We start from the raw sequence: 21,648 nt of genomic DNA on the forward strand, positions 1-21,648 counted from the left end.
TTGGAACCAGTGCTATCAGTGTGATTGAGGGAGCCACGGTGTGTGTGTGTGTGTGTGTGTAGGGTGTTGGTGAAGCATGGAGCCAAGGAGGGGGCCCCCATCATGAAAAAGGGGGTCAAACACATAGAGGAGCATTTCAGCGTGGAGTGGAAAAAAGAGCGAGTTAGAGGGAAGATGAGAGGAGAGGAAAAGGCCGAGCCGAGGCCACGGAGGTTGTGAAAAGACTGAGATCACACCTGCTCTCTGACACGCACACACACACACACACACACACACACACACACAGACACACACACACGCGTGTGGGTCACAAGTCGTGTGCAGATGAAAGTGAGAAGAGAACAACAGTCAGTGAGCAGTTGGAAGAGGCTTGTGTGGTGTTACAGAACATTTCCATGTAAACATTTTTAATGAAACGCAAAAAAAGTGTAAAAAAGTAAAGAGCGGCGCTGTGGATGAAGGGTCACGTGATCCACGCAGGTTCTGCATTTAAAGCTTATAAATCAATCCCCTCAAATGCTATAAACCGTTATGTGGCGTCAGCTTAGTGTTCATGGAGAGTTCCTTTTGCATTTCTGCCTGTGAGCCACGTGTTCCTGTTTGTGTTAATAAAAGGCCTTTTAATACAACAACAAATGTGATTTAATACAATTCACAATCTTACTGGCCAAAGTGTGGAAGTACGGAGGAAAGACGATATTAAACGTGTGTTATTCCCAGCGGTGCATAGCGTTCCTCAGGATGCAACTAATTACATTAATAAACGGGGTGAAATGCAGCTTATTAGAGTTGATGATCATTAAATCAAAACACACATCACCTATAAATAAACATGCCCTCAAACCTTATTGATTTAAAAAACACACGTAAAAGACTCTTTGCAGAATGAACTGGGAGGAATTCGTATCTTTATATTACAGGATTAGAAAACTACAAAATAAAAGAGGACAAAGGTTTGTGGAATATATTAAAAAAATAAATGAAATATGTACTTTAGTATCATTCATTCATCTCGGGTGAACAAAGAATTTAATGGATCAGCTTATTGAATCAAGGAGTCAAAAATATAACGAAATTCAACGCTTCTCGTCCTGCAGAAACTTTTCTATTTGATCGATTTGATCATATCGTGTATGTGTGACCCCCCCCCCCCACCTCACCGCCCCCCCGCCTTCGTCTCCACTCACCATGAACAGATCTCTGTCCTCCAGATCCACGGCCAGGAGGAAGGCCTTCTCCAGGCGCCCGTACCTGGGGGAGGACGGACACATCCTGACCATTAAGGAAACACGCACACACAAACGAGCAGCGAGTCCTCTTCCTAGCATCCACAGTCAAACCTGGGGGGGGGGGACTCTCATCAGAACAAAACACCTCAACTTTCTCGAGCCAACATGAAGCAAGCAGAAGCAGAGTGGAGGTGTATGGGAGGAGGAGGAAGAGGAGGAGGAGGAGGAGGAGGGGGAGCTTCTTCATTTGATGTTGATGGAGAGAAAAAGAATGCAGGGAGGTGATAAGGGAGGAGGAGGGATGCCAGATCGGCTACAGCGGAGGAAGAAAGGAAGCTGGGGGGAGAGTGGCGGCGTGCGTTGAACAACGGGGTCTATTTCAGTCAAACAGCTGCTTCAAAAGGCTCTCATGGCAGAAGGGGGGGGGGCAACGGCCTGAACAGGTGCATGCGAGGTGCTGCGTCATGGCAACGGCTCCTCTTCAGACATTTATAGAAAGAGACAAAGTGAGCGGCAGTGAATTTAAATGTCATCTTCACAGAGAATATCTTTTATTTTTTCTGGGGGGGGGGGGTGTATTCTGCTGACATGTTGTTATGACTCTCATGAGGCTTTTCCCGCTTTCAAGAAGGTTTCACAGCGGATCAGTTGTTTGAATGGTTAGCGCGATCGACCGTCCCACTCAAACAAGGTGATCCCATTCGCGCCGGGGGGACGTCGGTACCTGAGAAGGTGGTGAAAGAAGCGGCGGGCGAGCTTGCTGATTGGGCGCCTGTACTCGAGTATCACGACATCAGAGAGGGGCGACGGGGGGGGCGTAAAACACACCCAGCGCCGCTTCCAGTTGGGCTGCAGACAAACAGCACAAACACACAGAATAAACACAGGCCCAGAAGTTACCCGCTTTCAGCTTTACGTCTCCGTACGTTGACGCCTTTGTCCCACCCTCTAGCTCCGCGGTCAGCTCCAGCCTCAGCAGGTGGTTGGTGACCGAGGTCAGGCCGAGGAAGCACTCGTCTCCCATCATGCACCAGTCCATGGCCTCCAGGATGCCCAGCGCCTCTTTGACCCTGCCGCAGCGCAGCCGCTGCTGCAGCAGCTCGACGGGACCCGCCCGCCCTCCGCCCAGAGCCCCTGTCAGAGCAGAACGCTTTGAATGTGCAACGGGGTCAACCTGGCAGAGCGCCGCCGCGCCGACTCTCTCGCAGCGTAAGAAGGCGTCCCGTGGGTCGGCCTCCACATCGGTGCGACTGACATCGACTTGTTTGATCCCCGGTGGGACAAACTGTAAAGGGTTAAAGGTCAAGGTGCACGCAGTATGAAGCAGACTTTAATTATTCTGTTGTGTGAGAGTGTGTGTTGGAACCCGTTGGACATTAACCTCTTTTTTCGCCTCGGCTCCGAAAATGGCACCCATGATAAAAAGCGTAATAACTACTTTGTCTATTTGTACACTTTATGTTTGTGGGGGTAAAGGGGAACCCCTCTAATGTGTAACAATCCGTTTATGTTACTGTTAAAAAATATATCAATATTATAGCAATGGCTCTGACCTGGTTCTGGCTTGTTTGGGTCCCATGTTGGGTCCTCTCGTTTAATTTTGCTTTACTTAAATTCATCCAGGACTCTTCTCAGTTCTTCTCTCGTGGTGGAGGCACGAGAGGAAACAGAAGAGGTGAGTAACTGATCCATAAACAGTCGGTCCTCCTCCAGGATTATGTATTCACTGACAGCGCTACGTCAACGGGCCGGACTGCAGGCCGCACAAGTCACCAACAACCCCCGTCTCATTAATTAAGGTGTGTGCGTCTGTGTGAGTGTGTGTGTGTGCGTCTGTGTGAGTGCAGGGGCGGCGGAGTTGTTCGAGCAATTAAAATGACAAGCTGGCAATTAGCGAGCCCCCAAATCTCCTAACGAGTGTGCTAATGTGGCTAATAAATGTGTTGAGCGTTGTGTGTGTGTGTGTGTGTGTGTGTCTCCAAGTCGGTCTTCACCAACTATTTGACCAGCGGTGTCAGACGCACAACAACGTGGAGCAGCAGCACGAACAAACAGCAGGACTCGAACCGCCGGCACGAAGAGAAAACGCTGAGTACACAACGACTGCATGAGGAGTACACAACGACAGCATGAGGAGTACACAACGACAGCATGAGGAGTACACAACGACTGCATGAGGAGTACACAACGACAGCATGAGGAGTACACAACGACTGCATGAGGAGTACACAACGACAGCATGAGGAGTACACAACGACTGCATGAGGAGTACACAACGACAGCATGAGGAGTACACAACGACTGCATGAGGAGTACACAACGACAGCATGAGGAGTCCACAACAGGAACACCAAAAGTACACAACCCAAACGCCATCAAAATCTCCACGAGTACACTACCAGTCCACAACGAGTACATACGGAATAATGAAGTATTCTGAAATAAAGAATCTGCCATGAAACTCTCTTAATGTGAACATTACAGTCACAGTTTGGAGAAATTTGTCCTTTTAGAAATTCAATTGATAATTTCACAATAAGCTGCCAAACTAGTAATTAATCGGGTGGTTTGAACTCAGATTGTTGGCTCGACTTAAAGAAAGAGGTTTACTCGTAAAATTAAGAAAGCACACTTGTGCAGTGGAGTTTTTTATGCATCAGTGAGTAATCACACGTTTTATTTACACTAGTAATAAACCCCGTTATGTAATTAAACGTTAACTATGTCTTCACATCCCCTCAGAAAATGACTATTTTTCTTTGCACATTCCCCGGTCTGCCAACGCGTGCCCAGATGAGATAACTCGGTGCAGGCGGGGGGGGGGGGGTTGGGGGGGCGTATGGGGGCGTATGGGGGGGAGGGGGGGGGTGACACCAGGGACGGCTGCCTCCTATGGAAAGAAAAAAGAGAAAGAACTCGGAGCTCGGCCAAGTCTTTCTTCCTCTCCGTCTCCCCACTCGCTCTTCTGTCATGTAGCGGCCTCATGAAACACGGCAACGAGAGGGAGCGCAAACAAACGAGCTGGAGTGTGTGTGTGTGTGTGTGTGTGTGCATAGAAGCACAGAAATAGAAGAATACAAGTGTGTGTGTGTGTGTGTGTGTGTGTGTGTGTGAGGGAAGAATTATCGTGGAGAAAAGACGTGCAGTGACTTTCTTCATCAAAACCTTGGCAGACGATCAGAGGAGGGGAAGCTATTGTTGGAAGACACCCTCCCCTTTCCCTGTGCGCACACAGGCAAACACACAAACACACACACACACACACACACACACACACACACACACACACACACACACACACACAATCTACTACCTTCCACCCCCTTAATCCTGCTCTCAAACTTGTGCAGAGGGCTGCCTGCCACTGTCACATCTTCTTTCCAAAGTCACAATTAAAGACGCTGAATACGTGCACGAGTGTGTTGGTTCTGCCCGTACAAGTGTGTGTCTGTGTGTGTGTTTGTGTACCACTGAGGTGGCTGCTACTGAAAAAAAAAATTTTGATTGGCAAACTTTATCTGGGGGCCCCGAGGGACTGCGCAGCCACTGTAAACGATTTATCGGAAAAATGCATCCCAGAATGCACCTGGGGGGCTTTTGCCCCGGGGCGATTATTGAATGACCTCTGAGAGCGTGACTCCTGCTCACCTTCCCGCCCGCCAACAAATTAACTTCCCTCAGCAGCGAGCAGGTGAGAATTGAGAGGAGGGAAGGGGGAGGTAAAAGGAGGTAAGAGGAGGTGAAAGGAGGGAAGAGGAGGTGAAAGGAGGTAAGAGGAGGTGAAAGGAGGTAAGAGGAGGTGAAAGGAGGGAAGAGGAGGTGAAAGGAGGTAAGAGGAGGTGAAAGGAGGGAAGAGGAGGTGAGAAGAGGAGCTAAGAGAGGAGATGAGAAGAGGAGGTAAGAGCAGGCGAGAAGTGAGAGCAGAGGTGGTGAGAGCAGGTAAGAGGAGGTAAGAGGAGGTGTGAGGAGGGAAGAGGAGTTGACGAGGAGGTGTGAGGAGCGTGATGTCGATAGTTCCCTCGGTCTTCACAGTGAAGCTCTTTTTCACTCATTCACTCATTGAAACTCTACTGCTGAATATCAGCTGGTAAAAAGTTCATGAAGCGGTTTCCTAGCAACAACAACTTAAAACCCCCCAGAGAAGTGCAAGAAATGTTGCGTGTGATGAAGGTCTTAGTAGTTAGTGGGCAGCATTTAAGAAGAAGAAATCCCTTCGTTGAAAAGGTACTTTAAATGAGATTCATTCATTTCCCACATGGATCTAAGCGCAGAGCTTCTGGAACGTGAGGCTCCACTGACGGACGCCACAGATAACTCAACCTCTTAACCGATCAAACGCTTCCTGGAACTCATTGCGCTCACCCAGTCTGAACCTCAGTGCGGCTAGCGGCCCCCCGTGAAACGCCAGCATCAGCGCGTCGGCCTCGGGCCCCGCGGCCCACTGCAGACCCTGCAGCCCTCCGGCGCACCGCAGGTGCTCGGCCAGTCTCAGCGTGGCAGCCTCCTCCGCCTCCTCCGCCAGGAGCGCCGTGCCAACGGGGGCCAGGCCCACGTCGAAGCACACCAGCTCGCCCTGCTCTCCGCCCACCACCACCACCACGGCCCCAGCGGGGTGCCAGGCCAGGAGGCTGGGCCGCACGGGGCAGGGGGCCAGCAGAGACACCCCCCGCCGCCGGTCGTACAGCGCCAGGGAGGAGTCGGCGAGGCCCAGGAGGAGCGAGGCCTCGGAGGGGTGGCGCGAGCAGGAGATGGGACGGGAAGGCAGCGGGACGCGGCACGCCGAGAGGCGGCGCAGGCGGCCCGGGGAGCAGTCGTAGACGCAGGCGTCGGCCCAGGAGGCCGCTCCGGGCCCGGAGGGCGCCGCGGGGAGCTCCACCGTGAGCAGCTGGTGGGGCCGGAGGAGGCTGAAGCGGCAGTCCAGAGGGTTCCCTTCAGTCCGGAGGGCGGCGAGGGCCTTTCGGGGAGGGGGGGGGGGAGCAGAGGACAATCACATTACGATGATGATTTCAAGTGATTTCAAAGAAGTCGTTCATTCTGCTCCTCAGGCCTCCAGTGCTTCCCTCCTCTCGCAGGAGAACAAGAAGAACATTTGTTATGACACGTTCACACCAAAGACGTTTAAAGCAAAGTGCTCTGACTGGAGAATCCACTCATGAACAACAACAAAATAGATAAATAAAACTTTTCAGACTACATTGATTCCAGATTAGACCATTATGAGAGGCTTTCCAGCCGTGCCATTCAAGGAGCACAGAGGATGAGTCTTGATACCCCCGTCGATCGCAGACTTGTCCTCTTGCACCACAGTGACATTTAGCGTTTGAGGGAAAAGTATGGCCATGACATGTGATTGTAATAATGCCATCGAGTCCAATGCTTTGTGTCCGTTGATTAGCACGAGTCAGCATTCTTGATCTTAGGGATGACATCGTGTTGGGGAGTGTTTTGAGCTGAGAATAACTCCCATGGGTCCACGTGGAGAACACACTGTAAACTTTAGAGACAGTTTAAGGTCAGAAGGAGGATTCAGTCCTCAGTAGTTTAGTCTCAACCAAACTCCGAACTTCCTTCTGTTCCCGTTTCAACAGGTTCTACCTGAGCAACGTAGATGAACGAACCCGTTTCTACAATAAAAGGAGGAAGACAGTGAGAGAAAATGACAGAAGCCCCTTAACCCCCCCCCCCCCAAACAAATAGAACCTTCCATAAACACCCGGCTGTCAATCAAGACAGCTAATGATAAGAGCTCTGTTTTAGCTCAAGGTCAACAACATCCTCCCCCCCGAGCACGGCGAGGTGATAAACAAGCTGCTCTGTTCACCAGGAGCCACGATGGCGACCAGGAAGAACCAATTACTACCAATGAACGAATCCACAAGTTAGCTCTGACGGGGGCGGGCGGGAGGAACGGGCGCCGCCAAGCGCCGACACCGACGGAGAAAGGCCGTGTCACGGGTGGCGCTGTCGATAAAAACCCCGGCAGGCACGTGGACCGGAGGGTGGAGGACAGGAGACGGAGGAAGGATTTCCCCTCGCCGAAGCCTCCATCGGAGCCGCTCTGACAGAGGCAGCTTTGGCTAAACGAGCCCATTTCTTTTTCGCCATGTAGACAGAAAGAAGGATCGGCGGCCGGACGTTCCTTTGCCAAAGCTGCCAGTATTCTGGCAGCTTTGGCAAAAAGGGACTTAGAGAGAGGAGGTTTTTTTCCCTTCTTCTGGGTCTCAGGAGAGAAGCAGATGACTGTCCTCCTGAAAGGTTTTTTTTCCGCTCCATAATCCCCCAAGGCGAGCTCCTGCTGCTCCCCAGGGGGCCGGCGCTGTGTGTTCATTTCAGGAGCTCGGCCCATGTGAGGGGCGGGGTCGTCTTTCGGGAGGGTGCGGTTCTCTGGAGAGTTGCGTTTCTGCAGGGACAAAGTGACACTCGCAGTAAACAAGCTAACGCGCCAACATGCAGGCGGCAAGTTCCCATCGGGTCCGTCGACGCGCCGCAACAGGCGGCCATCACCACGTTTTTTTTGCCGCCGCCATCTTGCCTCTTTAGGCCGTCACTAACGAGTGGGAGACAATCGCAGGTGACCAAAATAATTGATAATAAGTAACTTTCTTAAAATGAAAACACTGTGAAAATGTTAAAGTTGAAAGACAAAATAACTTCCAGACCGACAATGCCTTGTGGGAGACCTGTCAATCAGCCCTAAAGAATCTTCTGCCCATATGGTTTGTTTGAACAATGGTTCATTAAATGGACCATAACCTACTAAATGAACATCACGCTGTACTGAAGAAGACGTGAAACTAGAGACTGAGACCATAAACTCATGTTTACAATGTTTACTGAGGGAATAAATCCAGAGAGAAGTAGAGTCATTTCCTCATAGACGTCTATGGGAGCAGAGGAGTCGCCCCCTGCTGGTCACTACAGAGAAGTAGAGTCATTTCCTCATAGACGTCTATGGGAGCAGAGGAGTCGCCCCCTGCTGGTCACTACAGAGAAGTAGAGTCATTTCCTCATAGACGTCTATGGGAGCAGAGGAGTCGCCCCCTGCTGGTCACCACACAGAATACATCTCTCAGAAATGACGCTTCGGCTTTACTTGTCAGTTTGCTGCCTGAGTCCATCATACAGAGTGCCCTCCCCCCCACCACCACCTCATCTCATTTCATCCTCTCAGCTTTTCATCCCGTGCCCGGCTTGCTAGTGCCCGCTACCCGCTGTGCCAGGATGCTACCGTGGCACCATCGTGGATGAGGAGCAGCTGATTCAGCTTTGCCTCCCCTGATCAGTGACCCCTCGAGGGGGAGGGGGGGGGGGGGGGGGAGGAGCAGTGTCAGCAACAGAGCAGCGACTAAATCCTGAGAGTTCCCGAGCATTTGTGTCTCTATTTGAACACATTCTGAAACAAGATAATGGAGAGTAATTGACTTCGGTGTCAACTGTAGTTCAATTCAAGTTAATAATGATTTGATATTTATCAATATATATTATTTAAGATTCTTTTATTATCCACACTATAAATCAATTAAAGGCCTCCATACGGAGGGTAAAGAGCCTAAAACATCAGTTCCTCATTATTAAAACAGTTTTAATACACACAGCTGGTTCATAGTGATGCTGACGGTTTATTAATCTGCAGAAAACTTCTTGTACTCATCATTTATCTGACGAGTAAAATGTTTACACAGAGATCCACGTTTGAGATATTTACACCCAGAAGGCTTTGAACCAGTGTGAGTTCCTTTTGAGTGTTTACAATTCGCCCTAAAAGGTCCACGGTGGGAAACGCAAAGCACAAACTGCCTCTCGCTGTCTTCTTACAGTCACAACATTCGTTGCCGTCAGCGCGGCACCGTTTGGACTCCGAGGTCACTTCTTAAGGCCACGAAGGCAACGCAGCCGATTGGGAGATTAGAGCGATTAGAGACGTTCAGGGTCACAGGCGAGTCCCTCCAAACGTAGGACTGCAGAACACTCATGCTGCCGTAAGCAGGAAGTCCAACGATGACACAGATTTATCTGCAGCTGATTAATGTGCCAACCACGCACGTTAAATATAGGATGAGAGGACAGTTTGTATCTTACGAGACTCTTCAGAATATTTATTTTATCTACGACTATTTCACTGTTTATAGAGCGACAATTTGCAAACTGCCACCTGAACAAAGTCCAATAAAGACACACTTTGGACGTCCGAAAGAACAGCCGGTCACTCGTTGAAACTGATAAATGAGGTCAATGGATGGAGGGAACGGATGTGCAAGAGAGTCAGAAGAGAGAGAGAGAATGCAAATGAGTAAAGAGAGAGAGAGAGAGAGAGAGAGAGAGACCTCTAGGAAGAAGCTTTCTCCCAGTTATTGGTTTCAGTGACTGGTCAAAACTATTCTTCTCCATTCTTCTCCCTCTCTCCTTCCCTCTCCCCCCCCCCCTCCCTCCTCTCCTCTCTCCGGCACCTTTTCTCCCCCCTCCGTGGCGTGGAAGATAAAGCGGACGGGCCCGACTGTGTGGCTGGCCCTTGTTCACAGCAGTGGCCTTTTGAAGCCAATTTTCCAGCTCACGGAGCAGAGAAAGACGAGGAGAGACGGGTAGGGAGGGACGGCGGGACGGAGGGACTCGGAGGAGAGTCGAGGGATGAAGGGATGGAGGGGGGGGTGGGGGGGGGCGTTTGAGGTGTGTGAATCAGGGTTACTGTTGAGGTGCCCATGTGAGGAAAAGCACAGAGCCAGAATATTCCTCACACCGTAACTGCCATAATTTGCTACCACGGAACATAATTGCAGCACAGAAGAGACGATTATTCAAACTGTGGGATTTTCTTTTTTTTTTTTTTTTTTCACAAAGCGCTGGAGCTTTGGGGTAATTCTGCACTTTGGATTCCACACCAACCCTTCAGCGCACCGCTGAACATGAGCGCTTCTGCACATTCAGACTGAAAACGCCATTTCCCACCTTTGATGTGGCTTCTTTAACTCGTAGTTGTTGAGGACAGGAAGTACAAATAAATATATATGTGTATAAATACCTTCTTTATAAATAATTTAATGTTTGGCAAAAAGACTTAATTCCATGCACAGTGCTAAAGTCACTAATAATTAAAAGCTGACAGAAATCACACAAACGCAGATCAAACGAGTGCAGCGAAACTGTTTGGTGGCAGATAACGGACAGGCCTACGCTTAATAAACAAACAAAACATAAGAGAGTGTGCTCACAAACATCAATACACACGTACAATCATGAAACAAGACGCAAGAAGCAACATTCATCTGCTGCTTTCTTTTCATTCTGATTATTCAATTCCAGGAAACGGTTTGTGTGTGTTTGTGTGGAGGGAAGCATGAAGGAGGGACGATTAAAAATGTTAAAAACAAAGTATGTACGTGTCCCCCCCCCCCCTGCATACCCTGGCTTCACTTATCAGCGTGAGGAAGAGGGGGGAGGGGGGGGGCATACAAATTAAGACCACATAGGGAAAGAAATCAGACTTCTTTAAATGCCGAGAGACTGGCTAGAAAATTGGCTTAGTGCTGCAGATAGCGAAGTGAACAAAAGGAACATATATATGAGCTTGAAGCGATTGAGGTAGCTGGCGTCTCCTGATGTGTGCCGGGCGTTTGATTCCCGCCACGGCTCTTACATAAACTGCTCGCTTAATTTCACACCGCGCATCTGAAAAATGACAACAAACGCTTTTCATTAGAGCGCGATGCCGCAGCCCCGCGAAGACACTTTAATGTTCCTGGAGCGTGGAGGGAGGCAGGAGGAGAGGAGGAGGAGGAGGCGTGTGTGTGTGTGTGTGTGTGTGCGTGTTGGGGGGGTGGAGGAGACAGAGAGAATAAACTCGGTGAAGGAGTGTGATAAATGTGAAGAGCGTTCCAAAAAACAAGAAGCAGGAGAAGCTGCAAACAGCTTTGCTTATTTCAATATTCATGTTGCCCCCCCCCCCCCCCCCCCACACCTCCAATTCTCTCCTGCATGAATTTGTTTTCATAGCGTGCAATTGGTAACGCTCATCTTTCCTCTCGCAGACTCTCTTCCCTTCTCCCTCTCTCGGTTCTCACTGCCGAGTTAAGCCCAGTACGGTGATTTTGGGGGGGGAGGGGGGGGGGGGGGGGGCATCTTTGATCTGCATTTGGCACCAGGACAATCCTAGGGTGACATAGAATCAGGGAGGTTCCTCCCAAAGGCCAGAGGATGTGTGTGTGTGTGTGTGTGTGTGTGTGTGTACCACAGCTCAGCTTCCTCCTGCTCGCTTCGGAAGGAGGTGCAGCGCTGGGGGTGTAGCAGGGAGGTGCAGCAGGGAGATACAGAGCAGGTGGGGGGGTGGGGGGGGGGGTGCAGGCAGGTGCAGAGGGGAGGTGCCACCCTCGAGGTGACTTAACACGCCGTCCCCAATCCAATCCACCACGACACGGGCCTCCGATTGAAAACACAGCTTTGTGTTCTCGTCTCTCTGGGAGCGTGGGGATGAGAACATAAAGAAAAGACGGCGGGAGTTTTGGGCTTCAGCTCCTCTGTGGAGGAATTAGGAATCCTTTTGAGGAGGGACCTTAGTCACGGTCACTCGTGAGACTTCTCACTCGTGTACAGTGATAGTTGCTGCGATTGAGTTCATCCGAGCCGGTTTTCTGCTGAGTCATAATGAGAGCCCATGTTAAAAATATTAGATTGATTTTCCAGCCCACACTGTCCTGCACTACTTCATTTAAAAGGAGTGGAGATATTGGTCGCGTTGACAGATGTGGGGGTGAAATCGTTCCCTTCAGCCTCAGCTGATGACGGCTCGGCCCGACTGATAATTTCACACTACACGCGGGACATAATGATCGCGGCCAAATGAATGGTTATGATTTATTTATCTATATGAAGCTATTATCACGCTACCCGAGTCTTACAATGGCAATAAAACATGCTGCTAGTGAACAAATACATTCCACAGACACACGTTTGGTTTTATTTAAAGGAAAACTAGAATAAAAAATGAATGTAATTATCATGATTGATAAGGTCCCCCTGCATAAATATAGTGTGATATTTAATGATGAATAAGAAGGCTTTATTTTTTTTATTCTCTACTATGACAGCGAGCCGGACGACTTCCTCAAGCGAAGGTACTCATGATTTTTACCGACAATGTAGATGTACCAGCATCAACAAAACACGAGGTCCATTATGTTGGTTCTGAGGGCAGCATGTCCAGTCTGAAGGTGAGAGAATCAGAACCAGAACCGGTGACCTTGAACAAAAACAAACCCACACAGTCCAGTCTCAAAGCTGCAGACCGTTAGAGCAGGTTTTGTGTGTGTGTGTGTGTGTGTGTGTGTGTGTGTGTGTGTGTGTGTGTGTGTGTGTGTGTGTGTGCGTGCGTGCTGGTACCTTGAGGCCTTCAGCAGGTGAGCAGCTGAGCAGCACCAGGTTGTTACCGGCTGTGTCGGTGGGGGTCCACGGCCCCCCGCCAGGCTCGTCCAGGTCCCACCAGCAGAGCGCCACGTCCTGGAGACGGTTGAGGCTCACGTGTACGCGGCGCCTTCGGCCGCGCCCGCCCGCCTCCACACACGCCACCTGCACACGCGGGAGGAGGGGCATTGAGGACAGCCGGGTATCTTCTTGGAATATCTTAGTGCTTCGCTTGGAATAAGACACCTGAGGACTCTGAAACCTCCCAAAAATCACTCGTGCCCCCCCGCCTGGTTTATTCTTCTTTTTATATGTACGGTTGTTTTTAATCTTCCATTATTAATGTGTGTGTTTTGTTCTGTTGTGGCTCTCTGTTTTAGTGATGTGCATATTTTTTTGGGAAGGTCTGCAACGCTCTACGGGCCACAACAAAGAGACGCACAGTAATGAGCCCTCGCAACGCTTGAGGGGGCACACACACACACACACACACACACACAAATACACATGTACATACATGTAGAGACACTGGTATGAAAAAGCTTTTACACACACACACACACACACACACAATTAAACAAACACACACTTCATCCAGAAGCACTTTGGATGCAGGTGAAATAACAGGTCTTACACTATGACCCTGGCTTTCACGCACACACACACACACACACACAGACACACACACACACACACACACACACACACACACTCCCAGGAAGGATCTTTTGGTTCAAAAGCACAGAAACATGCGGTTAGTAAATCGACAAGCTGGGGTTCAGTGGTCCATATCTGCCCCTCCTGCCCCCTTGAGAGGCTGAGGGAGAGGGGTGTGGGGGGGTTGTGGGGGGGGGGGGGTTGTGCTTTGGACCCAAAATGCAGAGATGAATTAAAATGATGGAACATCTTATGATAAAGGGAACAAAGAGTTGCTCCAAACAGCTGAACGGGAGATCACTGCCAGATTATAAATGGAAAAGAAGAAGAGAAAATCATCGGGTTAATAACCCCCCCCCCCACAGTCCACCCCCCCCCCCCCCCCCCACCATCCATACCCATCTCTTTTTTCTGCTGCCGTTTGCTGGTCAGCAATAATCAAAAACCACTTTCTCTGGGCCGGATTAGTTAAGCCCCCCCCCTCACTCTCCCTTCTCCAGCTTAGCCCACTGGACCAGGACGATGTGCATGTGTGTGTGTTTGTTGTGGGGGATGGGTGTGTTGTGCACACGTGTGTATGTTGCAGGTTGCATGCACATGCATTGATAGAGGTGTGTATGTGTGTGTGTGGGGGGGGGGGGGTCTTATCAGGGCTCTGCTTCTGGAGACAGACGCACGGCAGCAACAATTGCTTTCAAACACACCAACGTGCACACGTACACACACGTACACACACTGCTCAACAAAAGGGCAGTAACGTGATAATGCCCGGGTTAGCGGTTAGCGCGCTAGCGGAGGAGGACACACTAGTGTTGTTTCGGAGGAGCGAGAGTGACAGACGGACAGCGAGGGGCCGCGTTTCCCACGGCAACAACGGGTCATGTGATGTACGTTGAGTCCTCACATCGATGGACGTAAAAGTCGAGCTCGCTCATTTAACGGACGGCTCTCAGAGTAGAGCTTAGCTGGTGGGAGACGCTCACATGCACTAACTCATCAGAGAACAGTGAAGCTCCAACACGCACAGAGGGAGGTCCTCCTGTCCTCAGGTAGACGTCCGTCCTCTGCACCTCCACACTATGTGGATGTGCATCTCCATCACTGAGGACGATGCGATACACATCTCGATGCACTGCCAACGATCCGATACATTAAAGATACATAAAGGCAGCTACTAATGCAATTTAATATGGTACATAATGAATTATTTATTTGTCAGACAACAAATAATAAACAAGGTCTCTGACAAAAGATAACATGTATGTGTATATGTGTGTAAGTGTTCTCTTAATGTAACATTTTTTTTTAATCATACCTGGCAGTCACAACAGAAGTTGCTTCATTCTAAACATATGGATCAACTGCCTCACACACTAAATTTACTGAATCACACTCATTTGTCCGATTTTGAGGTTTTTCTTAAGGAATATGAGTTGATCCACAAACTGTACTGGTAGAGCCACTGTAGCCGTCCCTGAATCCGAGGAGGAGGCAGACGTCTCACCGTGTCGCCTCTTCAGGTGCGTCCCTAAATTAATTGTGCTGCCGGTGTACTTTATGGCAGCACGACATATAGATGTCATGGGATTTATTTACAGATGGCATGGGATTTATCGACTTTCCCATCTTTCTTTGGAAATCCAAAGTGTTGCCAAACCTTGGATTTATTGCAAGTTTTCGGGACGTCTAACTCTCCATCCGCCATGCTAACGCTCTCCCACCGTCTCTCCTCCAACTCGCGCGAGACCTCACGAGAATCGGCCACTGACCGCAGAGGAGACGAGCGCGCTTAGAAACAGTTGGAGAGGAGTGGTGTTCGCCTGCACACGAATCTGTATAAATACATTGGATCGTACCGATGTAAAAATGTTAGAAACGATGCACCGCGATTCATCCCACAAGGTATCCGGTGCACACTTTCTTGATCCGGGCCATCGCATCGTGAGCTTTTACGCCGATGCATCGATGCGAACCGGTGAATCTTCCCATCCCTACTCCACACGTGTAACAGCTGTTTGAAGGCTGGAGAACCTTCATCATGTGGCAAAACCCCTTTTTAAGTTGAAAGCAACATTGAACCTTTCATAGCATGTCTGTAAATATAAATATTGCTGTAGGAGGTGTGCTTCCGTCCACTATAGAATAAACAGGATATACAAAATGCTTGGTTGTGTTTATTACCCTGATGTCAGAAGGGGAGAGTTTGGCCTCTGGGGAGTCCTGGTTCTTCTGCTGGAGGAAGACTGCAGCTACCTGGCTCTGGTCCAGGAAGGACAGCACAATCAGCCTATCGGCGAGCACGGCTGGGAATGACATCACCACAAAGGTCACCAGAGGTCATTACTTACAAACAGAGTAAAGGAGTTTTTTGTCTCCTCGGACAAAACTGCACACATGTGTGGTTGTGTTTTTGTGAAACCATGAAGCCTCCATTTAGTGTAAAATGAATCGCCAACACTAACAGATATTGATATTTAGGTCTTTTTGGGGCCACGAAGTGACGGCCGACATTGCCGGTCAGGGAAACTACAACGTCAGAATCCCATATTTAAAAAGGAAAGAATTTACAGTTTACAATGTAACTGAAATAAGTCATACAAGTATTTAAATTGGGTCATTAATGACCAAATATATCACAGTCGGACTAAATGTAAACACACAGCATGTTGATCCATAAGATATATAAAAGTAGTAGAAATGTAGAGAAGGAGTAAGAGGTGCTGATAGAAAGTATTTTCACGGTGCTTGTTGGTATTTCTGGCAAAATTAAACACAGCACATGATGTCATCACAAGTAACAGCGCTGAGGAAAAGCCTCGTCTCTCCACTGCAAAGGCTCAAGCTGTGATGCAACAGCTTCGTGAAAAACTACAATCACCCGCGGTCTGTTTGTAAAGGGTTGAAAAAAGGGTTTTACAGTTTCTCTCCGTATTTACAGCGTCAAACTGTTTTCAAGCTCTCTTCTGAGATTGTGATTTCTTTGTGTGCTCTTATTTTTAAGGTGTTGTGTCAGAGGCTGGTTGTGTCCATCTCTTTACCGGGTATATGTATGTATGTATAAATATATATATACTAAAATATATATATTAATACAAATAGAAGGCATTACATTCAGCATTTTATGTGCGTTTGTGAATCTTTGTGTTCCTTGTCTGATGGGAAAAGACTTCAACAAGCTATTTGACGTTCATCATTATCTGTCATATTTAGTTTGGATTAGTTTGTCTCCTCCTCCCTCTCACTTCTTCTCCCCCCCCGTCACACTACCTCCTCCCTCCTCCTCCTCCCTCCTCCTCCTCACTGCCTCCTGAATCCTTCGTGGAGCACTGGAGGCTCTGAAGGCCTTTTTGTGGGAGAAGAACCCACTTGATCCTGTTCAACTCTTTAGGAGCTGCACGGAAACGCCGATTAGCAATTAAGCCCCCCTCTCCTTCAAATTAATCTGTTTATGAAACCAATTAAATGGAAGGGGGGAGTGGGGGGGCTGTTACACATGTCTCTCAGATATCCTGCTTTGAGTTGAACGAGTAAGGCTGCACCCCGAGATTTAGAAATCTAACCGCCAATTAACCGCAGCGCGTGTGTATTTATAAACGAGTCGGCGTGATTACACTTCAAATCGTCCCGTTGTGTGTACATTTTAAATTAATATGCAAATAGTCACGAGAGGGGAAGTGAAACGTTGCTGGAAAGATGCAGAGAGACGAGCATCTTAAAAATCAGGTCAACAGAGTCGGTTCGTCCTCGTGAGGAAGTTGGATCATTATTATTAATGAAAACCGATTCAAAGCTTAAACAGCCATTAACAGAGCTGCGGCTTTTCCAAAACAACGTTTTAATGCAACAGTAAGCGTCTTTGTAATAGATTATAGACAAATCAAGTTGAATGCAGTTTAGTATTGATCTCTCAGGGTGTCTATAAACGGGATTAGAATTAATCCCATTGGCTCCCAAACGAGGGAAGAGGAGACGAAAAGCAGACTGAGGCCCAATCCGGGACCAGGTGGCTGATTTGGTATTAAGGGCCAGACCTTCGTGACCCGCCATGACACACACACATCTCTTCACATTTACCCTCTAGACAAACACACACACACACACAGACACACATCTCTTCATATTTACCCTCTAGACAAACACACACAGACAAATGCACAGATAGCGACATTCATACACGCCTGCAACCACTCTTTATGCATTCTAACACATATTTACACCCACAAGCCACAATAAAACAAACCTGCCACGTTACAGCACGCACACACACACACACACACACGCTCGGCTAAATCCAGTTAATGCCATCTCCTCAGCAGCGTGTTGACATAAGAGGCCAATGGGCTTAACCAAAGCACATTTAAACACGGGTAAATGAAACCGGCTATGAAAAATCACTTAGGATGCTTAATCGGGGAGCATATGCGCGGCTTGGCCCAGCAGTCGGCCAAAAGGCAGCCGGTAATACTTTGATGGCGTAAAATATGTGTAATCTGCCGCTCCGCCTGATGCAATCGAAGCTCTGGAAGGTAACCGGCGTGGAAAGTTTAAAGAGACGAGCCAGCTCGCATCTCAAACACGCAGATGGATCCGTGCTAATCAGACAGAGGATTCTCTTCCGCATTCAGACACCGGAACCTCTTACAAAGTTGACGATCGCTGTTCTGACAAATGTTTAAAAATAAATGAATTCAGCGTCTGTGACGAGCTGTGGATTCCAGGTTTGACAACAGCTGAAACAATGAGGGAAGTAAAAAGGGATAAGTGAGCGCTCGCTTCTGCCGCTTTCAATGCACCCGCGTATTTGCTGGCTTCTGACAATAAACACAATATGGAAGCTGGATGGCTCACTCAGAACCTCCTCCACCACTTGGGGCGCAGCGGGCGGAGGTGATGGTGGAAGAAGCCAGACGGGTGAGAGCTGCACAGCGTAGCGTTAGCCACAGCTAGCCAAATATTAGCACAACGCTACATGATAAAATAAATGTCTTTATCAGTGAACGGTGGTTGTTTGTAGACACACGGCCGTGTCAATGCTCATGTAGGTGACAGATGTAATAACGTTTGTATTGTAGTTTGAATACACTTCTACTTTGCATAGGTCACAACCCCCCCCCCCACACACACACACACACACACACACACACACACACACACACACACACACACACACACACACACACACACACACACACACACACACACACACTTTCACCACTCCACAAACTGGACTGTAATTGTAAACTGTTTCCTTAATTGTACGTTGTGAATGTGTTTGTGGGTGTGACCTGGTCTGGTTCTCTACTCTAATTGTCTAAAGCTAAGTGACAGATGTGGGAACAGCCCCCCCCCCCCCGACCCCCAACAGACACACACACACACACACAATCCCCGGAACCCACCCTCTCACAACCATTACTCTAATAATTACTGCCTCTGAGGCTTTGAATGCAGCGCAGCAGGGGGTGAGTGGGTGTGTACCTGTGTGTGTGTGTGTGTGTGTGAGTCTGTAAAATGAGAGTGGACATACAGTAAGTACTTGTTGGTCTTTGTAAAAGAAAAAAAAAGTCTGTAATTATGAGAGTGAGTGTGTGTGTGTGTGTGTGTGTGTGTGTGTGTGTGTGTGTGTGTGTGTGTGTGTGTGTGTGTGTGTGTGTGTGCACTGCAGGGGCTTTATCAGGTGTCTGGAGACCCCGGACGGAAGCAGGGAGGGTGGTGTTATGAACAAATAATTGATACAGAAAGAAAGAAATAATTAGCAGATTTTGGCCGGTGTCCACGGCCCCTTATTCTCTGCTGGCGGGTCTGAGGGAGCACAGTGTGTGTGTGTGCGTGTGTGTGTGTGGTGTGTGTGTGGGGGGGGGGGCGGTACTCCCTGGAGGAACGCGTGATGGAGAGAAAAACACTGATGGATGCTCTTAAGGGAAGGCCCCTGGACACACACGGCACAAAAGGATTTGCCCGCAATTAGCTGGCAGAGTCGCCCGGCTCACCTGTGGCACCTGTTACGTGTGTGAGAGAGTGCTAGCGTGACAAAGTGGCGAGGAGAGTGGGGAGCGTGTGTACGTGTGTACGTGTGTGTGTGTGTGTGTGGTGAGCAGGTGTAAACACACAATCGGTGCTTACAGTGGGAGAGAAAGTGGGAGGTTGATGGGTTTGTGGTTTTAAAAAATTGAACATTGAATCAAAATGTTTCTCTTTGTTAGTTGTTTTGGTGTGTGTGTGTGTGTGTGTGTGTGTGTGTGTGTGTGGCAAAGATGTAGCCCTGTCATGTGGTTAAATACAAATCTGCTTAAACTTTTTTCAATTCAATAACTGAATGCAAACAGCGCAATAATAATTGTTCTACTTTTTTGTTTGTTTGTATATTTAAAGAACTTGAGACATCTCAATGATAAAAAAACTCTATACCCAAAAGTTAAAAAAGAAAACAACAACTCCGATCAGCGGCACTTACAGTCAGAAATGTGTCTATAAGTGTGTGTTTGTGTGTGTGTGTGTGTGTGCGTGACTCACCATCAGCCACAGTGGTGCCTGGAAGGCGACCCACTAATGTTCGGTCCACATAAACTTGTTCAAGCCGAGGTCCATTTAGGTTCAGAGTCACCAGGACTCCACTGCTAAGAAACACCTGCAACACACACACACACACACAGAGATAACTTTTGGTAAGAGGGATAATTCCTGTTTGTTGCTTTGTTTTAGTCAATAAAGTTTTGTTTTGAAGCGAATGTCATCCGGTGAGATGACGTCATACGCTCGGCAGATAGCGGAGCGCCTTTTATTAAAGATTGGTTTTGGATTGTAACCAGCGCATCGTTGCATCAAAGCTTATTTACAATTACACAAAGAAAAACAACTAAATCACAAAAGCACATTAATTTGCATTCACACAAATCAAATAATATAAAAAGATACAGAACAGACATTTAAAAAGTAAAAAGTAAATCAAAAAAGGGGGAAGCAGAAATCTTAAAAAAGGGCAATAAATAATTACATTAAGATATGAATGGTTTCAAAGTCCCTCGAGGTAAATGTGTGATCTTAAGCACTATAAAATAAAAAGTAATAAAATAGAAGGGGGGCATCTACCTGGCAGCAATGCTTGTTCCTCCACCTGCTGTGGACGCACGTGTTGGTCTGCAACAGTTCCTGAATGAGTCGGACGGATAAACAGAACAAGAAGAGGGGGGCCTAAATACAACCGGTAACCACGGTAACACAAACCGGTTCCAGTGAGGAACCTGTAACTGGTTCTGAAGCGGTCTCAATTTGGTCCGGATCCTCTACAGACCTACATCAGTAAGCGAGACCATCAGACAGAAGAAGTTCTATTTCTACATAGTTCTTCTTAATGAGCTCCTCCTCCTCCTCCTCCTCCAGGAGCAGAGCTTCTCGCTGGCTCCCCACTAGGGAGGTCCAGGAGGACCATGACCAGGACTGAGAAGGGCCCTGCAGCAGCAGAATGAGAGCTTTTCTGCAGTGACCCTGGTGCTCAGAGACACTTCATGGAAGCTCCTTGTAGCTGGAAACCAGCAGAGCGTTAATCATCTTGGAGGTAAACTCGTCCAGTGCAGCAGCTCCTGCTCACAGAGGGGGGGGGGGGGGGTTAAACGCAGGTAAGGACTGTGCGAGTGTGTACATGTGTGTGTGTGTGTGTGTGTGTGTGTGTGTGTGTGTGTGTGTGTGTGTGTGTGTGTGTGTGTAAGGTCAGTCATTCCTGCTACATTCCAAGCCCAGCTGGGGTGATTGGATGGGAGGAGAGAGGGACGGAGGAGGAGGTGTGGAGGTGTTTCTAGTTTCAAACAATGGTTACGGGTGAGAGGAGGGAGGTGGATGGGAGGGGAGTGTGTGTGTGTGTGTGTGTGTGTAACAGCCACAGACAGGTTCCAGCAAACAAAGCTTGGTCTGTACGGCCTCAAGTACGGGATGAGGGGGGGGGGGTGGATGCGGATGAATGAGGGGAGAGGAAGGGAAAGGAGGGAGGAAGAGGAGGCGGCCTGCAGCCCCCTGATCCCCTCAAATATCCCCCTCGATGACAGAGCTGGGCCCAAAGAGAGGCGATGAGAGAGGAGAGGGAGGGGGGGGAACAAACGGAGCGACGGCGAGAGTGACGGGAGCGGGAGAAAGAATGCCCCTATTTGTTAATCAATCGGCCGCTTCGGAAAGGGAAAACTCCTCAAATCCCCAGAGGGAGGAAGAAGACGCGGGGGGAGGGGGGGGTGGGGGGGTTACCTCCAACTCCTTCAGCGAATCACGGAGCTTCTCCGGTCGGCGGTTCCTGGGGGTCCACGAATGGCCCCGAGCTACAGAGGGGAAAACAGTCAAAGGATCATGTGACTTTTAAACAAAATAATATATATATTATATAAGA

General features: G+C 48.7%; 1 protein-coding gene across 1 annotated transcript in view; it reads right to left on the reverse strand.

Annotated features, from left to right (window-relative positions):
• Positions 1-21,648, reverse strand: part of wdpcp (WD repeat containing planar cell polarity effector) — a 51,035-nt gene that overhangs the window by 12,228 nt on the left and 17,159 nt on the right. The window contains 10 exon segments of the mRNA XM_078104258.1: positions 1,188-1,251; positions 1,954-2,042; positions 2,044-2,078; positions 2,175-2,363; positions 5,592-6,183; positions 12,600-12,785; positions 15,459-15,580; positions 19,791-19,905; positions 20,367-20,426; positions 21,510-21,580. Of these exon segments, the coding sequence (XP_077960384.1) occupies positions 1,188-1,251; positions 1,954-2,042; positions 2,044-2,078; positions 2,175-2,363; positions 5,592-6,183; positions 12,600-12,785; positions 15,459-15,580; positions 19,791-19,905; positions 20,367-20,426; positions 21,510-21,580 (1,523 nt within the window).

Source organism: Gasterosteus aculeatus, chromosome 6 (assembly GCF_964276395.1).
Source record: "Gasterosteus aculeatus chromosome 6, fGasAcu3.hap1.1, whole genome shotgun sequence".
NCBI classification, from domain to species: Eukaryota; Metazoa; Chordata; class Actinopteri; order Perciformes; family Gasterosteidae; genus Gasterosteus; species Gasterosteus aculeatus.